The sequence below is a fragment of the Hemitrygon akajei genome, chromosome 14, assembly GCF_048418815.1.
Source record: "Hemitrygon akajei chromosome 14, sHemAka1.3, whole genome shotgun sequence".
In the NCBI taxonomy this organism is placed as follows: Eukaryota; Metazoa; Chordata; class Chondrichthyes; order Myliobatiformes; family Dasyatidae; genus Hemitrygon; species Hemitrygon akajei.
The window spans coordinates 59,544,606-59,569,526 of NC_133137.1; the positions used below are offsets into that span (position 1 = coordinate 59,544,606).

At 42.6% G+C, this 24,921-nt stretch overlaps 1 protein-coding gene across 3 annotated transcripts in view; it reads right to left on the reverse strand.

Annotated features, from left to right (window-relative positions):
- Positions 1-110: 110 nt before the first annotated feature.
- Positions 111-24,921, reverse strand: part of arhgef39 (Rho guanine nucleotide exchange factor (GEF) 39) — an 85,869-nt gene continuing 61,058 nt past the window's right edge. For 2 of the 3 annotated variants that reach the window (XM_073066173.1, XM_073066171.1), the window contains 5 exons: positions 23,377-23,606; positions 20,716-20,804; positions 7,797-7,929; positions 7,135-7,223; positions 111-3,614 (listed from right to left, as the gene is read on the reverse strand). In XM_073066173.1, coding sequence (XP_072922274.1) covers positions 3,557-3,614; positions 7,135-7,223; positions 7,797-7,929; positions 20,716-20,804; positions 23,377-23,606 — 599 coding nt within the window. In that variant the 3' untranslated portion in view covers positions 111-3,556. The remainder of the gene's footprint in view (positions 3,615-7,134; positions 7,224-7,796; positions 7,930-20,715; positions 20,805-23,376; positions 23,607-24,921) is intronic. The other variant, XM_073066172.1, reaches the window with a different exon arrangement.

The following is a 24,921-nucleotide window of genomic DNA, read 5'->3' on the forward strand; positions in this document are numbered from 1 at the left end:
ACTGCACGTTATTTGTGCGATTGAAATTTTCACCTGCATTTTGCAAGATTAATGGTGAGAGCAAAGCCGGCAAAGAGGCAAAACAAGCAGAGGAAAGTATCAAAGTTCAAAGTAAATTTATTATCAAAGCATGTATATATCTGTAACCATATACTACCCTGAGATTAATTTTCTTACAAGCATTCACAGTAGAACAAAGGTACATAATACAATAGCACAATAAAGCACTTCAGTACATTATAAAAACAGAAATAGGAACATTGGAAGATCATTCTGCCCCTTGTGTCTGCTCCACCATTCAATGAGATCATGGTCAAACTTCTACCTCAACGCCATTTCCTACATCGACCCAAATCCCAGTACTCTCTTATTAAAATGGTCTTGAACATATTCAGCCTCCGCACCCAGGTGGGGAGCAGGCAGAAAGCTCCAAAGAGTCACTATCCCCCAGTTGAAGAACTTCTTTCTCATCTCCGTCCTGAATGACTGACCCTTTATTCTGAGATTGAGAGCCCAGGTCTTTGGGACAACAACCAAGGGAAACCTACTTCTGCACCTACCCTGTTCAGTCCTTTCTTACATTATGTGAACACCTCTTGTTCTTCTAAATTCAAGATTATGGGGCCAGTCTGCTTAATCTCTCTTCACACAGTAAATTCAGCTTGGTGAAACTTTGCTGCACACTTTATATTACAAGTTAATCAGTCCTTAGGTGGGGAGACCAGATTTGCAAACTGTTTCAGTTGCAGCCTCACCAGGGGTAAAATAGCTCCACAATTGTACTGAAATCATAAAATCATATTGCAATAAAGATTAACACGCTGTTTGCCTTCCCACCAAATCATGCTGTGCATTCATGGTAATTCAACAGCTTATTACAAGGCCAGTAACATCTTTCAATCGTTCATCGTTTGAGTTTGATGCAACTTTTTAAAAAAGTAATTCATATCAGTAAATAAAATAACCTGGGTTGTTTTTGGTTATCAAATCTTGGAGATATGCAACACAGAATTAAGCTTCACCTCAAGTCTGCACTGAACATCGATCAACCATCTTACACTAAGCCTGGATTTGTCCAATTTTATTATTCCACCCCTATTCTCTTCGACGCCCCCCCCATCCCCAGACTCAACCACTGATCTACACACTAGGGGCAATTTATCCAACCAAAGTGAACATTTTTAAGATGTGGGGAGAAACCGGGGCCAACCCACGTAGTCACAGGGAGAACACACTCGGAGAGCTCCCAAGGTCAGGATTTAACCGAGGTCGCTAGTGAAAGTAATTAAGAATCTCATGGAGAAAAGAAATGAGCAGCAAGGAGGTTGGCTGCCTAGTCTTTTGCAGATTTCTTCCTTATTGACAGTTTGCACATAAACTCAAGCTTGCTTTGCCAACCTGCTCCATCCCACTACTTCCTTCTCTTGCTTAGGAACATTGCCCTTTCTCCAACCAGAAATCTACTGTGTTGGAGGCTGCAAACATTAATCCATACCCTCTTCATGATGTGGCATTCACCCTCACTTCATGACACAACACATCTGACAACCATTTTAGCAATCAGTTTTGATTATACCGCAAGACAGACAGAAGATTTGAATGCATTTCAAAGATATTTATGAGCAAGGTTTAGTAATAATATAAATAGCTTGACACAAAATTTGCATGTAACTTCATTCCTCTTAAACAGTATCAGTAAAATTTCATCTTCACAATTGTCATAGAAACTGAGGTATCATTGGAAGCAGCTCTGCGATCTTTATTGTAAACCAATTTCTGCAACTTAATGCTAGCTCTGACTGTTATTTTACAGCAAAATTTTATTTAAAAATTGATTCCTCAACATTTTTTAGAAAAGTGCGAGTTGAGCGAACAGGCCTCAAAGGAGCCGTGGATCTTCTTAAAAATAACATGTCTGGACAGCTGACAGTTTTAACAGAGGTTATATTTTTGTTTTAAGTGATGGGGGAAGGGGGATTATCAAAAACTTCAAACACTTTTAAATAACAGTGCAGCCAAAATTGGCCAATATCTACTAAAATCACTCAACAAGATGACTGAAGATTTTTTCCCTTCATGTTCCTTGCAAACAAAAATCATATTAGTATCACATTTCTTTAAACAAATAATATGCTTTGAATTAAATAGAGGTAATTTTGTAGAACACATCAAATTTTCTTTAATTTTCTCCCCACCGCAATTCCTTAAAGCACAGAAGCCCATAATTTGTCGTTTTATTTTAAGTGGTACTCACAATGAAAGATTAAACTCATATGTTGCTGAGAAGCATCTCTCAGCTTAATGATTATAAAATATCTGAAAAAAATTTCTTATTCATTAGTCTGTATCACAAATTAATAGCTATTTTAGTAATGACCAAGTAAGGAACATAAAGCAATTAACGCTAATATAATCAGTGGTGATCTATAATTGAGGACACATCATTAAAGCATTAATTAAAACTTGTTCCTTGTTTGAGGCGGATCTGTCCTGGCTTGCAATGTGAGCATTCCGTGATCCGCTCATTAAATAGTATTTTCTACGGTACAAGTATCATACCCGCTTGATCAAAATTGCTGTTGCCTGCTTTTTTTTATTAGGTTCTAAACCGATCACTTGCATAGGTATATGTCTGGCAATTCAATGCCAATTTAAGTGGCTTTCAGTCAGGGGATATTTCTCTTTGGTGTGTCATGAGCACAAGTCAGGACATTTAGATGTTCACAAAGCATCAAACCTCTGTAATTCAAAGTTGGATTACTGCCAGTGCGTGTTAACAATTTCTCAGCCATTCACAATGGCTGCTTACCAAGAGTTCAAAAGGTGGGGGCAATTGAGGATTAACATCGCAAGTATCGGTGCCATCTTTTAGCTGAAATCTCAGTTTCAAATTCCAATGCACAGCGCAATTCTAAACTGCTTCAAAAGTCCTTCAATTCATGCCAACCACTCATGGCCTCTCTTCGTGGCAATGCGTCACCATTCATAATGTCCTTTACATGGATATCAAATTGCGCCTGTAATTGTGCTAATCCAGATCAACATCCAGCCTTCTGCTAACATGCAATGACTCAGATTGTTTATACCACAAAACTTCCGTGTTTTTATTCAGAATGCGTCCACTAATATAGCAGTGGTATGAAGAACAGTTATTTCTCAATCCCCAGGTCCAGGATATTCAAGCAACAGTATAGAAGCATAGAACTGAACTGCTTATGGTTGAAAGTTAAACCTGCTAGGATTCAAAATAGAGCAGTTAGCTAACATTAACTGCAAGCTTGATTCTTTCACTCCAAGCACAAGCTGTCTTGCAGAACCACTGGCACTTTATAGAATACAGCAGGAATCAGACAGTGAATCATATAAGGAAAGTACTTGGGTTTGTAAATTGCAAGGGTAACATCCTCTGCCAGTTTGGACAACAAAACATTCAGGTACAAATCAACAGTTTCAGTTTTGATTCAAGGTACATTACAAGCTTTCTTCAAACATTGTATGTTCCAGCTCATCTTCTTTGTACAGAATAGAGTCCAGCCCTTTACGACGCATGGAAACTTTACAGAATGATACAACCGGTTCCTGGCAGCTTTTCATTGGAGGTAGTCTCATCGAACCTGGAAAAATCAACAGTTCCTTCTAAATAAATAGGCCAGTAGCAGGGGAGCAACACAGTGTTCTAAAACATAAGGCAATGCAAGGCTTAGTCACAATTGATAAACTTTTCACATTTTTTATCCAGCTGTCCTTTATGGAACACAGTCTTTGCCTGAGAACCACTTCGGGTCAAACACTCCAGACTGACCAGCTCTGATGTAGAAAAAGGCCTTTCGTTACCATCCACATCCCACTTCTAGTGAGGATTCCAAACCTGGCTCCTGCAAGAGTTACAGAATAAAGTACAGGACTTGCACATCACTTTTACAAACAGAAATACTTAGTTTTGTAAAACTACACTGGTTGTGCATTGAAATCCACATCACTCCTTACAGCACTCTCTGTAGTGTCCTTTACAATTGCTGACCATACAGCTATTGATAACATTGATTAAAAAGTACACAGCTGCCAGGGCTGGTAGCAGAGTCAGTACAGGGATGGACAGAGGACAGATGGACTTCATATAAGCAGAACAGATTTGTTTAGTTAATTGTTTAATTACTAGTTTAATTAGTTTGGCACAACATCATGGGCCAAAGGGCCTGTCCTTGTGCTGTACTACTTTATATTTAGAAACTTGAAAGATATAACACACACAAAAAGCTGGAAGAACTCAGTAGGTCAGGCAGCATCGATGCAGAGGAATGAACAGTCGACGTTTCGTGCTGACCCTCTTCATCAGGACTGGAAAAGAAGGACAAAGGCGGCAGAATAAGAAGATGGGGGGGGAGGAGGAGTACAAGATGGCTGGTGATAGGTGAAACCAGGTAAGGGGAAGGTGGGTGAGTGAAGGGGAAATGAAGTGAGAAGCTGGGAGGTCAGAGGTGAAAATGTAAAGGGCTGAAAAAGTAGGAATCTTGGAAAAAGGTTGACAAATGGCTCTGATTCTTTTCACCCAATTCCTTTCCCTCTTGGACACAATGTCTTTTGCTCTGCTCATTCTCAGGTAGACAGCATTAATTACCAATCCTTATTCTTAAGGTTGTGTGTGATGGAGGCACTCCAGGCATTAGGTTTAGGAATTCTTCGATTTTCAACCAATGAAGTATAAATTATGTTTCCACTTCTTCGTCTCCCAGTGTGACGGAACTTGTGGGTTCAAGAGGCACGGTGAGATAACCTTGGCAGTAGGTAGTAGGTGGATAAATTAATCAGTGATTTCAAGAACTCGGGCACCTATACTGTGGTGAAATAAATTAGCGTAGCTAGGCTGGTGGACCAACACATTTTATAGCACCTAGGGGCTCTCAACCTTTCTTATGTCATAGACCGATACCATTAAGCAAGGGACCCCAGGTTGGGAGCCCCTGAAGGAGAAAGTCTGTGCATTGTCTGAGGCTACGTCCACACTACACCGGATAAATCCATAACCGAAGCTTTTTCTCTCCGTTTTTACCCTCCGTCCACACTAAAACGGTGTTTTCGTCCCCTGAAAACGGAGATTTTCAGAAATGTTCTCCAGAGTGTGTAATTTTGAAAATGCTAGATTGGCCGGAGCAGTGTGGACGGGGGTAACCAGAGAAATCTAAAATCTCTGTCGTGACGTGCCGGAACAGATGGTGACGGCAGCGCAACATTTCATTGTTTTCTTGAACGCAACCTAACAATTTCAGAACAGACGGCAATGAGACTGAAGCCAGAAGAGTAGAAATGTACTCACCAAATACTCTGACCATAACTTACTGAATAAATAAGTATACTCACTTTGCCCTGTTTTCTGTCCTTGCTCGTATGAAGGTGGTTTACCTATTACCTGGGAATAATGGTGCATTGTTCCCTGAAGGTGGAATCTCATGGGGATAGGGTGGTGAAGAAAGCTTTTGGTTTGCTGGCCTTTATAAATCAGAGCATTGAGTATAGGAGTTGGGATGTAATGTTAAAATTGTACAAGGCATTGGTAAGGACAAATTTGGAGTATTGTGTACAGTTCTGGTCACTGAATTATAGGAAAGATGTCAACAAAATAGAGAAAGTACAAAGAAGATTTACTAGAATGTTACCTGGGTTTCAGCACCGAAATTACAGAGAAAGGTTGAACAAGTTAGGTCTTTATTCTTTGGAGCGTAGAAGGTTGAGGGGGGACTTGATAGAGGTACTTAAAATTATGAGGGGGATAGATCGAGTTAACGTGGATAGGCTTTTTTCATTGAGAGTAGGGGAGATTCAAACAAGAGTACATGATTTGAGAGCTAGGGGGCAAAAATTTAAGGGTAACACGAGGGGGAATTTCTTTACTCAGAGAGTGGTAGCTGTGTGGCATGAGCTTCCAGTAGAAGTGGTAGAGGCAGGTTCGGTATTGTCATTTAAAGTAAAATTGGATAGGTATATGGACAGGAAAGGAATGCAGGGTTATGGACTGAGTGCGGGCCAGTGGGACTAGGTGAGTGTAAGCGTTGGCACAGACTAGAAGGGCCGAGATGGCCTGTTTTTGTGCTGTAATTGTTATATCGTTATTTATGCAAGTACTTCTCTGACAATAGATGTGTAACAGCCTAATGTAACATTGTATGGAAATACAAGATAATACTGCTGCAGACATGTTTTATAGATTTAACAAGGGGCTTTATTAATGCAACAGAGTTAGATTTTCAATGTTCATCGTTAGCCGGGTCATACTGTCTGTAAACTCCCTGCTGGTTGCCTCACCGTCAGCACTATCTGTGTGGACTTGGCAAAGTGAAGCCTCCATACGCTCCAGTATTAGTTTTTCTTCACTTTTAAGTCCACCTGCGTGACAGTCAACAGTTGTCCGTCATTTAAGTTTTTCTAGTCTGTAACTGAACAAATGCGCACCAAGTCTTTCACTGCGACACCAAACACGTCGCTTGTTTTCGGTAGATGTGTCCTGCACATGCGCAGTAGGAGGAGATTCACCGAAATATCAGTTTTAATGTGGACAGAGATATTTTTAAAAACGCCTAGTGTGGACGCCTATCGTTCTTACATGAACCAGCGTTTTTAAAATTATCTGGTCTAGTGTGCACGTTGCCTGATTTAACAAACCTTGTTCTACCAGCCTTAAAGACAAGGCAAATTCAGATGTGTGTACTTTGGAGCCACCTTATGGAGATATCAGCAAAGTACAGGATAACCTTGAAAAGTTTAAAATTCAATATAACCTTTTGACAAAACTATATTGTTCTAAGTTTAAAAAAAGAAGCTAGGATACACATCTGATCCAGGATCTACAGAACAGCCTTGGAGTTCAAATCAGTGCAAAGACACAAAACTGCTCCACATGAGGGAGTGGTATAGATCACCTCACAAACACACGAGATTGTGCAGGTGCTGGAAATTTCAGAGCCACACACACACAAAATACTGGAGGATCTCAGCAGGACAAGCAGCTTCTGTGGAGGGGAATAAGCAGTTGACATTTCGGGCCAAGACCTTTCACCAGGACCGGAAAGGAAGAGGTAAGAAGCCAGAATAAGTAGGAGGCAGGAGCAAAAGGAGTAGAAGCTGACAGGTGAAGCTCACCTCACAGTGGGATTTGGCATCAGCTTAATTCGTTTTACTTCCGTTTGGTCATTCTTGGTATGACTTGGATCCTTACATGGTTGATCACTCTGTCAGAAAATTGGAACAAGAAAGAAGAATCAAGTTAATGCACTGATTGTAATACCACAACATTTAGAAGAATACAGAGGAATCATTGAAAACTATTGAATCTTGAAAGGCCTAGATAGAGCGGACATGGAGTGGATGATTCCAATACTGAAGAGATATAGGACCAGAGGGCACAGGTTCAGAACAGAATGATGTTTTGTTAGAACAGTAAGAGTTTCTTCAGCTAGAGAGTGGTGAATTTGTGGAATTCATTGCCGCAGATGGCCATGGAGGCCAAGTCATTGGATATATTTGAAGCAGAGGTGGATAGGTTCTTGATTAGTAAGGACATCAGAGGTTATGGGGAAAAGACAGGAGAATGGGGTTGAGAGGGATAATAAATCAGCTATGATGGAATGGCAGAGCAGACTCAATGGGCTGAATGTCCCAATTCTGTTCCAATGTCTTTTGGTCTAACATCCAGATTGTTTAATCATTTGCACACACCCTTCATAACTGAGCCTGCAAAGCCAGCTTTTGGAAGTGGGGACCCAGCTACTGGGTCTCCTTCATCTCCAGGAATGAATCCTTACCAAATATCTCTTGCTGCCCACTTTTGGGGTAGGTGAGGCAACATTCATCTGCGCCGGGCTTTCAGCTGACCGTAACGGTCTTCTCGCTAGGTTGTCCTTCCTCTGGATGACAGTGGACCGGGATTGTAACTGCCTGTGACAGTACATGATTAAAACAAAAATTTTATTTAGCGATCAGTTGCATTTCTCCTGTATTGCACACACTGTACTCCCAGAAGTGGGCAGCAGGGTAGAGTGGTGACTAGCTAAGTTGAAAGTTTAAAGAAAATTTTATTATCTAAGTACATACATGTTACCATATACAACCATGAGGTTCATTTTCCTGTGAGCGTAGTCATCAAATTTTTAGGGTAGTAACTATAACAAGACAACAAACTGTGCAAATGCAAATATAGATAAATAGTAATAAATTACAAGAGCATGAGATCATTAGTTGTGGGAACATCTCAATGGATGGGCAAGTGAGTGTAGTTATCCTGTTTTATTCAAGAGCCTAATGGTTGAGGGTTACTGACTGTTCTTGAACCAGGTAGTTTGAGTCCTGAGGTTCTTGTTCCTTCTACCTGATGGCAGCAGCGAGAAGAGAGCATGACCTGGGTGGTGGTGATGTTCTCTGATGATGGATGCTGCTTTCCGAAAACAATGTTTCATATGGATGTGCTTTGCCCGTGATGTACTGGACCAAACCCACTACCTGTTATAGGATTTTCCATTCAAAGGCATTGGTGTTTCCATACCAGACCATGATGCAGCCAGTCAATATTCTCCCCACTATGTCTACAGAAGTTTGTGAAAGTTTTAGATGTCATACTAAATCTTCGCTGACAGAATAGTAACTCCCAGGAACTTAAAGTTGCTAACCCTCTCCACCTCTGATCCTCCAATGAGGACTGGCTCAAGGACCTCTAGTTTCCCTCTGCTGAAATCTAAAATTGGTTTCTTAATCTTGCTGACATTGAGTGAGAGGTTGCTGCTATGACGCCATACTGCCAGATTTTCAATTTCCCTCCTGCATGCGGATTCATTACCACCTTTGATTCAGCCCTCAATAGTGGTATCGTCAGCAAACTTGAATATGGCATTGGAGCTGTGCTTAGCCACACAGTCATAGGTATAAAGCAAGTAGAGCAGAGGGCTAGGCAACAGCTCTGTGGTGCACCTCTATCGATGAAGATCTTGGAGGAGGTTTTTTGCTAATCCAAACTGACAGTGGTCTGCAATTGAGGTAATTCAGGATCAAGTTGTAAAAGGAGGTATTGAGGCCAAGGTCTTGGAGCTTATGGATTAGATTTGAGGAGATGGTGGTATTGAATACTGAGCTGTAGTCGATAAAGAGCATCCCGGCATATGCATCTTTGCTGTCCTGATGTTCCAGGGTTATCTGAAGGGCCAATGTGATGCCATCTGCCGTGGACCTGTTGCTCCTGTAGACAAACTGGAGCGTTGGAGCGGCTACAAGTCACCTGTCAGCAAGAGGTGATATGCTTCATCACCAACCTCTCAAAACATTTCATAAATGTGGATGTAAGTGCAACTGGACGGTAGTCATTGTGGCAGGTCATCACGCTCCTCTTGGGCACTGGTACGATCGAAGCCTACTTGAAGCAGGTGGATACCGCACACTGCCAGAATGAGAGGTTGAAGATCTCAGTGAACACAGCCAGCTGCAAGATCGGGGTTCAATTCCTGCCGTAAGAAGCTTGCACCTTCTCCCAGTGACGGCTTGGTTTTCTCTGGGTGCACCTGTTTCCTCCCGTTTTCCAACAACGTCCAGTTAAGATGGAAAGTAGGAACAAAATGAGAAGAAAACGATGCTAAATTGTTTTATTATTGGACTGTACGGTAGCATAGCTGTTTGTGTAACACTATTACAGCACCAGCGACCTGGGTTCATTTCTATCACTGTGTGTAAGAAGTTCGTACATTTTCCCTGTGACAACATGGGTTTCCACCAGTGCTGCTTCCTTCCACATTCCAGTTAGGGTTAGTGATCTGTGGGCATGCTACACTGGCACCGGAATTGTGAAACCACTTGCGGGCTACTCGATACAATCCTTGCTGCTTTGATTTGGCGTAAACGATGCATTGCACTGTATGTTTCCATGTACATGTGACGAATAAAGCCAACCTTTTTACTCTTTCTCAGCCAAGGGAAGTGGCTGAGGATGCGCCCAGGAGGCTACCACTGTAACCGGCCCAGGCATTGCCCTCACAATATTCATTTTCGCTCTGATGATTAAAGCTCAGCCCAGCTCCCAAAAAGTGTCAGCTGCCTAGGCTGGACTCCAAAGGCGACAGCGATTACCATGCAACAGGGGCAGTCTCAAAGTCTCCTGGGGAGATAACAACTTCCTTACCCACTAGTGTGAAATCCTGACCAGTGACGATACAGATTAGAGAGAAGCAGCACTCAGTCTGGCACGCTCACAGGTGCTATTGTGACCGTCTGCTTGGCTCAAAGTCATGATGCCACTAATAAAACACTAAAGCTGTGTTTTTTTATTGCTAAGACTATTAAAAAACAATTTACTTACAACATCTAGTACAGACTTCAAGGGCACAGCACCACTGGACCAGAAATCCAGAGAAACAAACTTAAATAGCAAAGCAGGAGACTGAACACTTTACTTCAGTTTGCACATAAAACAAGCTGGAGCCAGTTTAAAACTAAAGAAGATGCAATAGTCAGATTGCCACTAAAATCTAACAAAACCCATTGGTAAGTTATTTCATGTTATTTCAGCTTCATTGGTAACTCCATTTACACATCAATGCATCTGGCTCTTAATCGTCGTCTGGAATGACCATCCAAGTTACCGCATTATACAAAATCACCATACAGCAATAACAACAGGCATCCCAGCACCAAACTCCAGAGCCTGGAGTCAATGCCTCCCTCTGCAACTGGATCAAGTTCAAGTTTAACTGTCTTTGCATCACGCATGAATGCCTGTGAATACAGCCAAACGAAACATTGTTAGGCCAGGGCCAAGGACAGTCACGCACAGCACAAAGCACATACAAGATATCAGTGAAGTATAATCATGCACAAAAAATATATAGACCAAGTGTGATGGGGGTCCAGAAATGACCCTAGTTTGTGACGGGGTCCAGAGTTGACCCTATGAACTGTGCTGCTATTAAGAGAGAGAGGGAGGCGTCCAATGCAATGAGAGAGAGAGAGAGACAGAGACTGCTCGAAAGATTAATGTCATGGCTTCGCTACAAGCTTGTTTACCTTTCCACAACTCCTCCTTTTTAGCTTTCTTTAAGCCCACAGGGTCTGGTCTTTCTAGAAAACCCTCAACATCCATTGCTGCTGCTTTCCCACACAACCAAATCAAATAAGGTATTTTCCCTAATCAATTCAAACAAGCCCCACACAATTAGTTCAAATCCCAGATGCAGACCCCAATTTGTGTCACGTACCCTGTGACGGGTTAAAGAGCCAGCAGAAATGGAAGACACATTACGTGATTAGCAATGATATAAGTGTGCATAAGTGTGGAAATAGGAACAAAACTAGGCTCTTTCAAACCGAGGGGTGGATGGATATAGTCTTACGATGATGAAGAGAGTTCAGTTCAGTTTGAGGTAGTTAGTTGAGTAACATTGGGGAGGGAGAGGGAGGGGGAGGGGGAGAGAGAGATGAGCTGATGCTGTCGATCTTCCCGTTGTCTTCTGAAATCCCTGTTGAAGTTACCGACTGTGACCATAGCACATGCCACCGTTCTTCAGTTATGGAATTATCACCCAGGCAAGGGTGGACACACAAATAATTCCCCACCAGTCACACTTTTTCACACTGTGAGAGCCATTGATCGATTTCCCCGAATCGATCCTCCAAAAGCCCTACCTTCCTGTGGGTACAACAAAGCTCGCCCAGTGTCCAAAACAATGTGTCTCTTGTGTATCAGCGGACCTGGTATTTATCCCCACATGTTGGATACCAGCTGTCCATCAACCTGCTCCGCCCTCCCCTCTCTGTAAGTTTTACAAGCAGGCAAGTGTCCTTGTGGAAAGGTAAAGAAGCTTGTAGAGAAACCATAACATCAATCTTTCGAGCACTCTCTGTGTCTCTCTCTCTTCTCATTGCGTTGGATGCCTCCCTCTCTCTCTTAATAGCAGCACAGTTCATAGGGTCAACTCTGGACCCCATCACAAACTAGGGTCATTTCTGGACCCATCACACCAAGACCGAGTCGATGAATAGTGCAGCAGTCCGCAGTTAGACACAAAACAGCTTGCCTTTGGCCCAGTAAACACTGGGGGGCAGCACAGACACCGCACCACACCGGCTCTGCTGGAGTGCCCCGACTCTGACGCTGCTCTCCTGCATGGCTGCACGCTTGCCTTCCCAACCAACAGACTGCAATCAGTAATGTCAAGCAGCAACACCTCCACCACGATAATTCTAAACACTGATGCTCCACAATGCTACATCATCTGCCTTCCGCATCAACTGCTGTTCAGGTCGGGTGGGTTGAGGGCTTTAGGTTCCAAGGAATGAACATCACCAATAGCCTGCCCTGATGCCACAGCCAAGAACACTCACCAACATCTCTCCTTTCTCATGAGGCTAAAGAAACCTACCATATCCCCATCGGCCTTTACAACTTTATCAAAGCATCATAGAAAGCATTCTACACGAATGCACGATGGCTTGCAATGGAAACGACTCTGCACGTGACCACGAGAAACTGCAGAGTTGTGGGCACAGCACAGCACATCGTGGAAACCAGCCTCCCCTCCATACTTATCGCCGCCTCAGTAAAGCAGCCGACATAATCAGAGACCCCACCCACCTCAGACATCCCCTCTCCCATCAGGCAAAAGACACAAAAGCCCAAAAGCATATAATACCAGGGTCGATCCCGCTGTTAATAGACTCCTGAAACAACTCTTGATCCCACATGATCTTGAACTTTATTGTTTACCTGCATTGCACTTTCTCTACAGTTTTTACACTTCATTCTGCGTTGCTTTTGATTTAGCTTGCTCATCTCAGAGCAGTGTAGTGATCTCATCTACACGAACAGTATGCAAGACGAGCTTTTCACTGTATCTCTGTAAATGTGACAATAATAAATACACAACAAAGTAGAGATGGACAAGATATGTCCATATGCTAAACATCAAGTAAAAAGTGGACACACAGGAAGACTACAGATGCTGGAATCTGGAATAGCAAACAGTCTGCTGGAAGAACTCAGCAGATTCAGCAGAATTTGTATGAGGAAAGGAAACATCGACATTTCTGGTAGAAACCTGATTCAAGCAATCCTAATGCAGAGTTTCGTATCGAAATGTTGACAATCAACCATGACCTCACTGAGTGATGGAACAGCTCTGGGGAGACAAATGGTCTATTCCTGCTTCCGTTTTCTATCATCTAATGATGATGCATCTTTGTTAATAATGTTGGCAGTTCTATATTGGATTCTTTCTTCCATTCAATAGGGTAGTCTCAGTTCCCACTTTATTAACCTGCACATTAATACAAATACTTAAATAGTCAATTATTGCCAGCAGCTCAATGTATGAAAGCATGCAGACATGGTCAAGAGGTTCAGTGGTTGTTCAGACCAAATATCAGAATCAGGAAGAAATGTGATCTAAGTGATTCTAACCATGGAATGATTGTTGGTACCAGGCAGGCTGGTTTGAGTATCTCAGACTGCTGATCTCCTGGGATTTTCATTCAGTACCTTCCCTAGAGGTTGCAGAGAATAGTATGAAAATTAAAAAAAATCCAGTGAGCAGCAGTTCTGTCACCTTGTTAATGTGAGAGGTGAAAGGAGAATGGCCTGACTGCTTCAAGTTGACAGGGAGGTGACAGTAACTCAAATAACTATGCATTGTAGCAGTGGTGTGCAGAAGAGCATGTCTAAATGCACATGTTGAACCTGGAAGTGAATGGGCTACAGCAGCAGCTGACCATTAACATACTCCGATACTCTGGATATACACCGGAATGCACATTGATGGTCTTCTGCCTTCCCCAAATAAAAATAAAATGCAGGTAGCAGCCCGACCTGCTGAGCATTTCAAGCACTTTAGGTTTTAAGCATTCACGGATTTTGTTTTAAATCTTTCCTTGACAAGTTTTTAAATGTTTAACCCCATTATGAAAAAGGAAGAGAAAAAAAAACACGAATAAGAGCATCTTCTCAGCTGATAAAGTAAATGAGTTGGAATTAGAGAAGCACTCTGTGCTCTGCTGTGTAAGTGGTCTGACGGATAGCACCAAAACGAGGTCATAGCCAGCTGGAAATGGCTCATCCCTCATTTTATTACCCACATGAATTGGAATTGGTCTACTAATTGTCACATGTACAAAAGTACAATGAAAACCTTGTCTTGTATACTGCTCATACAGATCAGATCATTACACAGTGCATTGAGGCAGAACAAGGTAAAACAGTGAAAGTGTGGGATAAAATGTAAACGCTATGGAGAAAGTGCAGTGCAGGTAATCAATAAGGTGCAAGATCATAATGAAGTAGATCAGCCTTTCTCAATCTTTTTTGCCCTGAGGGAACCCTTGAAATAATTTTCAGGACCCAGGGAGCCCCAGCATAACAATTAGTTTATCTGCAGCTCATGCACAGTACATTAACATGATCAGTAGTTTGTAGATATAATAATCCAAAAATAATTGTCAAATTTTTTTTGGGAAGACAATGAATTTTTAGCCAACTTTTCTTGAAAAACTATCTTAGCTTACCTTTGTAGAAATTACTCGTTCTTCCTCTTAAAAATTTTAAAAACTCATAAGGCAAACATAATAAATTTCACAATTCTGGGTCAAACTTGAGATAAGCACACATGAATTTCAGCCTCAACTGAAATGAGACTATTTCTATCCTTGCTCTTGATGCTTGTTAAACAAGAAAAGGCTTGCTCACACATGTAAGAAGTTGAAAACTGGAGCAAAATGTCCATTGCTTTCTTATGAATAAGAGGATACTCTTCATTCACAGAAATCCAGAACCTGTCCAGGGGCAGGTCAGTAAATCTCATCTTGAGTGCATGATCAGACTGTAGCTCACAAAGTTCTTCCTCTTCTCTCACAGTCAAGCTCTCAGGCTGAGCAGGAGATTCAGAGAAAGTTTCCCTCACCCAGTCATACACTCGTGTTGAAAGAGGTGAAAATGCTGTTCCAATTATCCTCTGAAGTTCTTCCAGGTGGTTTTCAATAAGACTCCAGTCTTTCTGATATCTTTCCTCACTCTCAAGCCCAAGCAGCAGAGGAAACATTTCAAGATTTCCTTTTGCAGCATGATTTTTTCTAAAGGTCCGGTTTTCTTTTAAACTCCAAGAATCTTATCACTTGAAGCTAAAACATTGTCTCCAGGGCCTTGCAGAGACTTATTAAACTGGTTCGTAGAATGAAAACTGTTTGTTAAGTAGGCTAGTTTCTGCAGCCATTCTTCATCTTCAAAGCACTCAGTAAAATCTGCCCAAGTATTTTCTGAAAGTACTCCTGCAGTTCACCTTTCAACTCAGACACCTTGTTGAGAACTCTTCCCCTGTTAAGCCACTGGATTTCTGTATGTAGCAGGGGATTGGTGTGCTCTTTGTCCAGTACCAGCTTTTAAAACATTCTCGAGCAAACTGGTGTTAGAGCTACTAAATAATTTGCTTCCTGAAGCTTTTTACTGACTGTGGCTTTATTTTCAAAAGCGTTAATCATTGTTAAGATTCCAACAGTCGTATAAAATAATCAGCATTTTTATATGCCATATGGCTGTGATTTGTCATTAACTGTCTTTTAAACTTTGCTGGAGCAATCTGTAGGTTGTTTGCCACAGACTAGGCACAATGGAACAGGACAACTTGGATCACTGGTCCATGTAAAACCCACTGGTTTTCACTGTAAAGACAAGGTACTGACTGATTACTTTAGTCCCGCCCACTGCTTTTGTCTCCAGGACCCAGAAGAGGCTGGTGAGCTTCTTCTGGGGCAACAGGAGGCACTGGTCTCTGCTGCAGTCCTGAGTCCTCCAGTCATGAAGAGCAGTCAGTCATTGCCTCAGGACCCTGCAGAGATACCTGTACAGTGACCACCCTCTGAGATGGCATGTGCTAAAGATGCACTCTCGCCGCCACAGACACTGCCTGCAGAGGGAACGGGACTTCCAGCGGACTGCATCAGCCGCACCGCTTTGAGGGAACTGCCTTGGTTTATCCGAGAGCTGTGAGGGTACGGAGTCTAGTCTCATCCAGACAAGGTGCTCCTGCGCCAGTGGGGGATAGTGCTCTAACTGCAAGCGGGCTTGAGGAAGAGGAGACATTCCAGCTGCACCACCACTTGATGGGCCAGAAGAGCTCGGAGCCAGACCCTGGGATACCACGGGGGAGAGGGTCCCACGTAACGTGAGCCGTCTTGCAGGGATGCCCACCGTGATGCTCCAAAGCATTTCTTGTACAGGCTGCTCTTGCACACATTTCACTTCCTTGCCTTTGTCTGCTGACCAGACTCGCTTTGGCAGTCTGTTTTGCCATCTTGCAGCAGAGGAAGTCCCCAGTGGAAATTTCTTTATGCAGACATCCTTCCTCTGTATATTGGTGTAGCATAGGGCAAGTTCACTGACACCCCATCCACCTGTCCATTCTGTGGCCGGGAGTCAGTGAACCACGCTGATATGGAGTGTGAAAGGTTGCAGCCCCTGTTTGAGTATCTGAAGGGGCAGATGATCAGGTTCCAGTGGCACTTCCTTATATCCAGGCACCCAGTATGGAAGGCGGGGGGCTGGGTTCGTGAGGAGAATCTCCTGGTGGACTTGCTCCCGGGCCTGGCCGAAAGGCCTCGGCGGCGGAAAGCCGAGGGCTCTGCCAGGGCTGACTACCTGGCCCAGTTCCAAGGTTACGTTCATGTCTGGCTGTCCTTGGAGAGGGAGCATGCCGTCTCAATAGGTACAGGAGCAGTGGGCCCCCAGGGAAGACTGTTTTATATTCAGTAATCATATTTTAATTTAAATTTATTCACTGCTTTGTAAAGAGTGGAAGTTTGTACTTTGTGCATTTGTTGTGTAAAGAAACTTCTATTTACTAGTGCAGTGAAATGACACATAAGATTGTAATTCTTCATCAGTAACCTTATCAGAATCATCCATAGGCCTCAGCCTAGAATCCTCCTCTTTTATCTCACACCTCCTCTTCAAAAATCGTCACACTAGACTGTCTTTAGAATGAAAATTTCTCTCCAATTTTCTACTACACAGGTAGAGTTTGTAGGCTCCCATAAGTCAGTCGGTGGAGAAGTTGGGGGAGGTAATTCGGGAGGGAGAGGCTGATGTCACAGCCCAAGTTGGGTGAGCCCATTCAATGCTCAGAAAACGCACTCATGGTCTTCATCAGCCTACCGTCCTCCCCTCCGTGCAATACAACGCTCACCAATTATCAACCGCCTCCCCTATCTCACGTTAAAAACCGAGAACACACTCAACCAAATAAACACAGTCCTACTGCGCACTGCCATACTGGGCTGAGATTGCTAACGGGGCTGTTTGGCCACTGCCCACCACTGCGAGTGCTCGCATCGTGTAAAGTTCAAACAATTATGTTCTTTTTTAAATCACGATCTTCCGCGGAACCCCTAGTGACCTCTCATGGAACCCCACTGAAAAACCCTGAAGTAGATTATGAGGTCAAGAGTCCAACTTATTGTAGTTCACAACAGTCTTAAGACTCCACACGCAAGTTTCGCAATGAATTTCCTTGGAGATGGGAGGGAAATGTGGAGCCTGTGTCCAGGTGGTGAGACGACAGAATGGCCTTTGGAAGATTTGGATGAGAGATGATACCAAGACGTCAGATTCTCTAGTCACAGTCATAAGCACTACTGTGCTTACACTACTGGAATAGTCAAGCTTGTAGAACCACATTCTGAGAATCAGACTGCACTCACCTCGGCCGGCATTATAGGGGAGCGTCTCAACATGATGGGAAGGAACCCTCAAAGCAAGCATCCTTCAGGAGGATCAGGCCAGTTCCTGCAATGCTCAGTAGGACACTCCCCATCAGTATGAGCCTGAGTATTCAACCAAACCAGAATGAAATTCCCGAAGCTGGCTAACAGCACAAGCGAAACCAGCACAAAAATTCTGGAGGAACTTAGCAGGTCAAATGACAGGGAGTAGGTGGGTGGGGTTGCAGGAAGGTGAAGTGAAAAGCTAGGAGGTGGGCAGAATAAGAGGTAAAGAGCTGAAGGAAGAAAGAATCTGATAAGAGAGGAGAGTGGACATGGGAGAAAGAGGAGGAGGGGCATCAGAGGAGGTGAAGGGCAGGTGAGGAAGAGAGAAGGGATAAGAGGGGAATGGAAAAAGGGAGAAAGAGGAAAGGGTGCTACTGTTTGTTAGGAGCTAATAGTAGCAAGTTAGGAGCTACTGTTGGGAATGCCAACACAAGTTTATGATATAATTGCAATACCAAAAGCAAGCCTCCATGAGCTTGGCGGAGGAGACAACGTAGATAGGAGCAGTGGTCGTTGGGGGTGGGGGCTGGAATTCCTGAAGGCAGGCTTGCATGCTCCACCACACACAGCGACATTCTGCTGCACTCCACCTTAGATATGGGGAAGAGGGGACAGGATTAACTGGGGTGGGGGGGGGGAGGCTGTGAAGATAATAAGGAGGATAGGGGTGGCAGTCTCAAAGGGTTGAGTGGTGGCCAGATGCTCAGGAGACAGTCTGGGAGTAGGTGACATGGACACCACTGGCAATTGGGACGGGAGCAATGACCGAGTATGGAATAGTGATGAAAACATTTGCCCGAAGGAAGATGGATGCTTCTGACTCTGGTAACGAGCCCTCTCACTAGCATCAAATTTCCTGCTTCATTGTTCCCATAAGCTCCAAAAAGAAATGTCACAGTTTACCACAAGTCCTATGGCCTCTCTACAGCAGCTGGCTGGGCATACTCACAACACCCTGGGTCTGCAGCCTTTTGACCGACCTGCTTGAGGCCTCGAGCGCCCCTAGCCTAACGAGAGTGATGCCGTCTGGAGCTTAGCTACCAGGAAGGTCATCCATGGCAGTAAGGTCAAGGGAGGTTCCAGACAAAGAGTAATCCCATCAAGACTTCATCCGCGGAGCTGGCAGAAGATGACGACACATCACAGTGGCAGTGAAGGCGGAGGAAGGCTGCTGCAGTGACGACCCCCAGTCACCTTGTGTTTCGTGTCACTGGACTCTGACCTCAATCTGTCAAGGACATGTGGTGGCTGCCCGTGCATCAACCTCCCCACGTTAAACACAGTCATGCATAGGTGTTCTCCATTAACCCCATGGGAGAACATCATAATTCCAGTGATCACACTACTGCTACTCTATTAGTAGGCAATGTTTAAGGCCAACACACGCTTCAGATTGTACCTCACCTTTATGAATGCACCACATAGCTACTGCACTACACCTTTGATAACGTGGTAGATGTCTCAGCAGTGGACACACTGATCATGCTCAGAGCCCTGCCACCAAACACAGTCTTGCACTTTTCACAAAACGAAGTATGCCATTGGCTCACTGTTCCAGAGACTCGTGTTTAATCCTGACCTTCAGCGCTGTCCATGCGGAGTCTGCAAGTTCTCCTTGTGACTGTGTGGGTTCCCACCCCCCCTCCCAACATCCCAGTGATGAACTGCTTTGTAAATTGATTGCCTATTATTTCCTGAGGAACTCAGCAGGTCAGGCAGCACCTATGGAGAAGAGTACAGTCGGCGTTTCGGACCAAGACGCTTCATCAGAAGTAATCTACTTTTTCCAATTTTGCCAATCTCCCATCTGAAATATTAACTCTGTTTCCCTTCATACAGATCCTGTCTGACCTCTGGAGTATTCCCAGCATTTTGTGCCTTTCTTTCTGGTTTCCAGAATCTTCAGTTTATTTTTATTTTTGCCTTGCAAATGAGCAATTCCAGGATATCACATGACTTACAAAATTCAGTAAAAAAAATCCTAAATCAGTCCTTAAAAGAATCCCAAAATAATTTCCCCCTCAGCAGTTGTAATCTTTCAGCTGGTACCAAGCATTTAAAATTGGCAAAAATTCTGCAGTTACAACTTCTTCTACAACCTTGTTAAAAGCATTACATTTTCTGCCTTTTCTGTGTGAAGGGCAGTAATTTGAATTAAATAACAAGAAGCCAGCAATTATTTAAGATGTTAATGATATTGATCCCAAATTAAGCAATTTACCTTTGACCATTTGTACACTGCAGAATAAAAAGAACAAGTTTAAAACCCTAGGGATTGCACACATTCCTGTCAGTGAGCAGGGCAGTACTAAAATAAAACACTAATTGTTCTGGGTTTTTAAACAAAACTTTCAAGGACTTGATAACTATGGCTAACAGATGCTTTGACAATATCATCTATAACAAGGCAAGTAAAGGGAAACTTTTAACAAGATGCTGTCGTTCTTGCAGGCAGTCTGGTGCTCTGCACCCCACAGTGTGCATTTTATAGCAGGCTTCTTTCAGGTGGAAGGGTTATGCAGGCTTGCAACACATTCTACTTAGGGTTCAAACTGTGACCCTGCCGGCACTGATACAGCAGGGGTGACCTCAGTAATGACCAGTGCGCAGCCACCACGAAGCTGGTCAGTGCCAACTGATTAAACTTTTAACAGCATCCCCTGTGCGATAAAGGGCAAAACGACAACTTTCCCCCATCGCCAAGGTGTCTGTATAATAAACTAATTAGTAAACCACACAGTCTGTGGAGCTTCTAATGAGCACTATCGGTTGATTTCTGTAATAATAACCCACGTCTGGCCCCTTTTGGGATTCAATTAAGGAAAAGACTGTCATACACTTGCTCTGGCTGATCAATGAATCCATTCCGACCTTTTGTCAGGAGTTCCTCCCAAGGTCAGCGGCTGAAGCAAGGACAGCCAGCTTGGCAAAGAGACCTACCCAATGGCAGCAGACAGGCACCGGTACCAGTTGTTGATGTCTTCTTGGTCATTCGACATTACAAGGACCTTTTCCTCAGGAAAGGTTAGCTGGAAGACAGATTTATAAAAGGAGACCTCACTAGGTTTCACTCAGCATTTCCGCTGAACTTCTAAACAGAAAGCCACTAAAATTATGTTGATCAGTAACGTTCAAGCTTTTCCAATTTACTCTATCTATAGATCACGCATCATGAAATATTCAAAACCATTTAAAAAAGCAATAGTACGTTATCAATAACTATCATTGACAAGTTCAACTCGCACCAAAGATTAGTGCCTTCAAATAAAATCAAACACCCTGCCAAAGACAACAGTATTTCTTTGTTACAAAAATATGAAGTTAGCCTTATGAGGAGGGTGTAAGTGCACAAAGATTACGGACTTCAATCATACCACTGACAAATGGCTGGAATTCTTGCCCACGTTCCCCTGCTGAATTGTGTCAGGTTAACTCTAAGTAAATGATCATCTAAATATATCTTGCAGTAAAATATACTCGTACCATAGAATTCAAAAAGAATAAAGATTTCAAATATGCTGTCATCAATTGTATTATCTAATTATGAAGTTCATTGAACAGGCCAAGTGAAACTGTTGATAATGTTAGTTCCTCGCCTTCTGGGAATACTTAAGATTTATGCACAAATAGATCCACCGTCTGTGGAAACACAGTAATTAAGAATTTGTCAAGGAAATTTGACTCTCTGGGGCAGAAATTACATTGTAACACAAGAACAGCAGTGCACCAGCATTTGTACTGGGCATAATTCAGGTTGATTATTTATACATCAAAAGCAGCCCGCAGTAGCTGCAAAATAATGTGAAAGCGTGAACACATTATGGACTGCAGAGTCTACTGAATTCTCTTTCAAATCTGCATGCGAAAGTGAAAGATATTTTCATGAATCATTTCATTTTGCATATAAATTGGGGCGCAGATTGAGCCTCTGAATTTAATGCTGTCAAATTTAATTTCTCTTTAATTCTTCAAGTTAAGATGTGAGTGGCTCATGTTGCCGACTGCAATTTTCAGTGCTTACAGGTAGCAGGCAGATTGATAAACTGACTTAGTGAGAGAGAGAAAAAAAAATGAACAATGATATTACTGCATTATTATCCTAAAAGAAATTTTCTTTGCAGGATAATGGGATGATGAAATGGCAGTAGAGTTATTAGGGAAAGCCAAATACTTAAATAAAGAGCTTGACAGAATTGGCAGAGGCAGACTTGAACATATAACCCGCTCTGAACATTTAAATATCCCAGTAAGTGAAAAACTGAAATTGAATGTTTTTTTTCCCCTTTGCAAAAAAGGGAAACATTTAAGTCAATAACATTATCCATTTCATCTGTATCTCAAGGCCATCCATGTTTTTCATTTTAATCTGTTAAAACTACCTGGTAATTACTTTTAATAATGAAATGGCTGAAAATGAAATTGCCTCTGATATATACATGCAAAATGATTAGATTTAATTAACACCCAGATCTTACTGATTTTTATATTTATTAATACATGACACTTTTTGTAATGGAAGAAGTGCAGGTGTTGTTTAACGTGTCATGGGTCAAATATTTTGAAGGACAATTGTATTCAGCTCTACAAGAACAAACAAGAGGATAAGACCAAGACACTTCACCAGTCAAGCTTGCCCACCTCTCAATATTATTATTGTTGCTCTGCCCAGTATCTGAACCCTTCCTTTGTGCCAGATCCCCATAGCCCTCAATTCCCTCATCTTTCATTGGGTGACCTGTCGGTAGGCTGATTACATCTCCACAAAACTCTAGAGTGAAGAGTTCCAGAGATTCACTATTTTGTGCCAAAAGAGATTCCAAGACACTCAATATTAAACGATGCCCCCTTTATTACTAAGTCCTTTCTCTGAGACTCTCCATTTAGTAGAAACATCTTGACAACAACCTTGTCCACATCCCCTTATGCACCTTAATAAATTTACCCCTCATTCTTCTACACTCGAAAGAATATTGGCCCAATTTTTTCCAAACCTTTCATGATAGGACAACCTTTTCATCCAAGGAATCAGTCAGGAGAGTCCCTTCTGGACTGCCAGTAATACTAGTATAATCTTGAATAAAAGGACCAAAACAGAACACAATTTCAGTTAAATAGCTATTGAGGAGATTCAGAGCCGAGTGATATTGACGTGGCTTGCAAGATAATAACATGAACAGATTTGATTCAACTTATGGCAGAGGTGACTGACAAAATGAGAACAAATAGTTATGGTTTTTTACTGAATCCAGGTCACCCCACTTTTACCGCCCTCCCTGAAGCTGAACGAGCTCCTTTCATTTCCTTCCTTGTTCTAACCAAGGGTCTGCAAACTGAAACACTGACTGTTTCTCTTGCCACAGATGCAGCCTGATCTGCTGTTTCTCACTAAGCCTTCTGCAAAACTCAGCCAATAACCAGAAAGTTGACCATTTCTCTCTCTGGAACTGTTACGTGATTGACTGCCTGAGTATTTTCAAGCAGAATCATGTTTTCTTAGAAGACATTCGCAAAGGCAGTCATACCAAGAAATCAAAGGAGTCAAGATCTCATTAACACCTAGCATTGGTCACTATTAAGAGTATTTTATTTATGAAAACTTACGCTAATCAGTCCTCCCCGACTCTCAGTGTGTCCAAAGACTTTCTCTACGGTGCCCTCAATCAAAGGGTAGGCCTTCTGCCAGACAAACTTGTCAGAATGCACGGGGTGGAGTGGATGGCAAGGTTTGGTCATCAGGAGCATATCCGAGAACAGAAAGAACATTTTGTGTTTCAACTCCTCACCCTTAGGTGGCACAGTAGTCAGCCAACCCTCACGGATATACCTCCTTCCTGTGGTAACAGAAAGATGAAAGTTGTTCACTTAAAACTTTGTGTGAAATTTAGGAAGCACAAAAGGAATTTGTGCTTTCATTCTGAGGCTTCACTGGAGAGTATAAGAAGCCCACAGAGAGCAGGTCTTTTTCAAAAAGGAAAATTCTCCATATGCGTTGTTGATTGTCCCAATTTACTTCCCATTAGTTTAAACTGTAGTTAACAATTATCAGTCTACATACAACTGGCTTAAAATTACGAGAACAACAAACACGTATTTTGATGAGGACACTTGGGAAAGAATGTGCACATTATGCGATTCTGTAGCTGTGCCAAAGAGCTGTAGAGTAAGTTAACCCTTTTACTCCCATAACCAACAAAAATGTGCCCATCCCTATTGTGTTTTCTTCTGAACGCAAGGATTTTGTTTTAAAATGTTACAGCAAGAGGTATGTCCCTGTTGCTGTGAAAGAATTGGTCAACCAATTTGCAAATTTTCCCTTTTTGCCCAGTGATAATAACCATATAGTGGGTGTACTATATAGGGAAGAAGATTTTGACAGTATACACCCGTTAACACATCAATTTTCTTGGATATTTTAGATCCACTAATTATGTGGGTCACTTGGAATTCCAGAGGACATAGACCTTAAGACATAAAAGCAGAATTAAGCTATTTGGCCCTTTGCGTCTACTCTAAGATGGCTCTAAAAGATCTCATAACAAAATATTAGTGTGATCTTTCAGATCTCTTATAGGAATGACAGAGCTTTGGAACACACTTAAAAATCAGCACACCCAGCTGTGTGGTACTCCCTCTGTAGCTCTCTGGATTGCCCAGGACTAACCCATAACCTCCAAAATTTCCACACAGGCAAGTTGAAACCACTACTGACATCAATGTTCACTCACTTAAGTAAGTGAATAATGATAATTGCAGCTTACTGGAGGGAAACTGCTCCTAATGGGCACCATGCTAGTGTAGCAGTTAGCGCGACACTATTAGAGCTCAAGGCGTCCCTGAGTTCAGAGTTCAGTTCTGGCGCTATTTTGTAAGGAGTCCCCGTACACCCCCCCCCCGTGGAATGTGTGGGTTTCTCTGGGTCGTCCAGTTTCCTCCTACAGTCCAAAGATGTAACGGGTAGGTTAATTGGTCATTGTAAATTGCCCCATTATTAGGTTAAGGTTAATTGGGGTTGCTGGGGCATCATGGCTCAAAGGGCCAGAAAGGCCTATTCTATGCTATATCACTAAATAAATAAGTAAATAAGGTAAGTTACAGCTACAGCAATGCAATATCTATTCTTCAATTTGTGTCCTCTATGATTGCTCT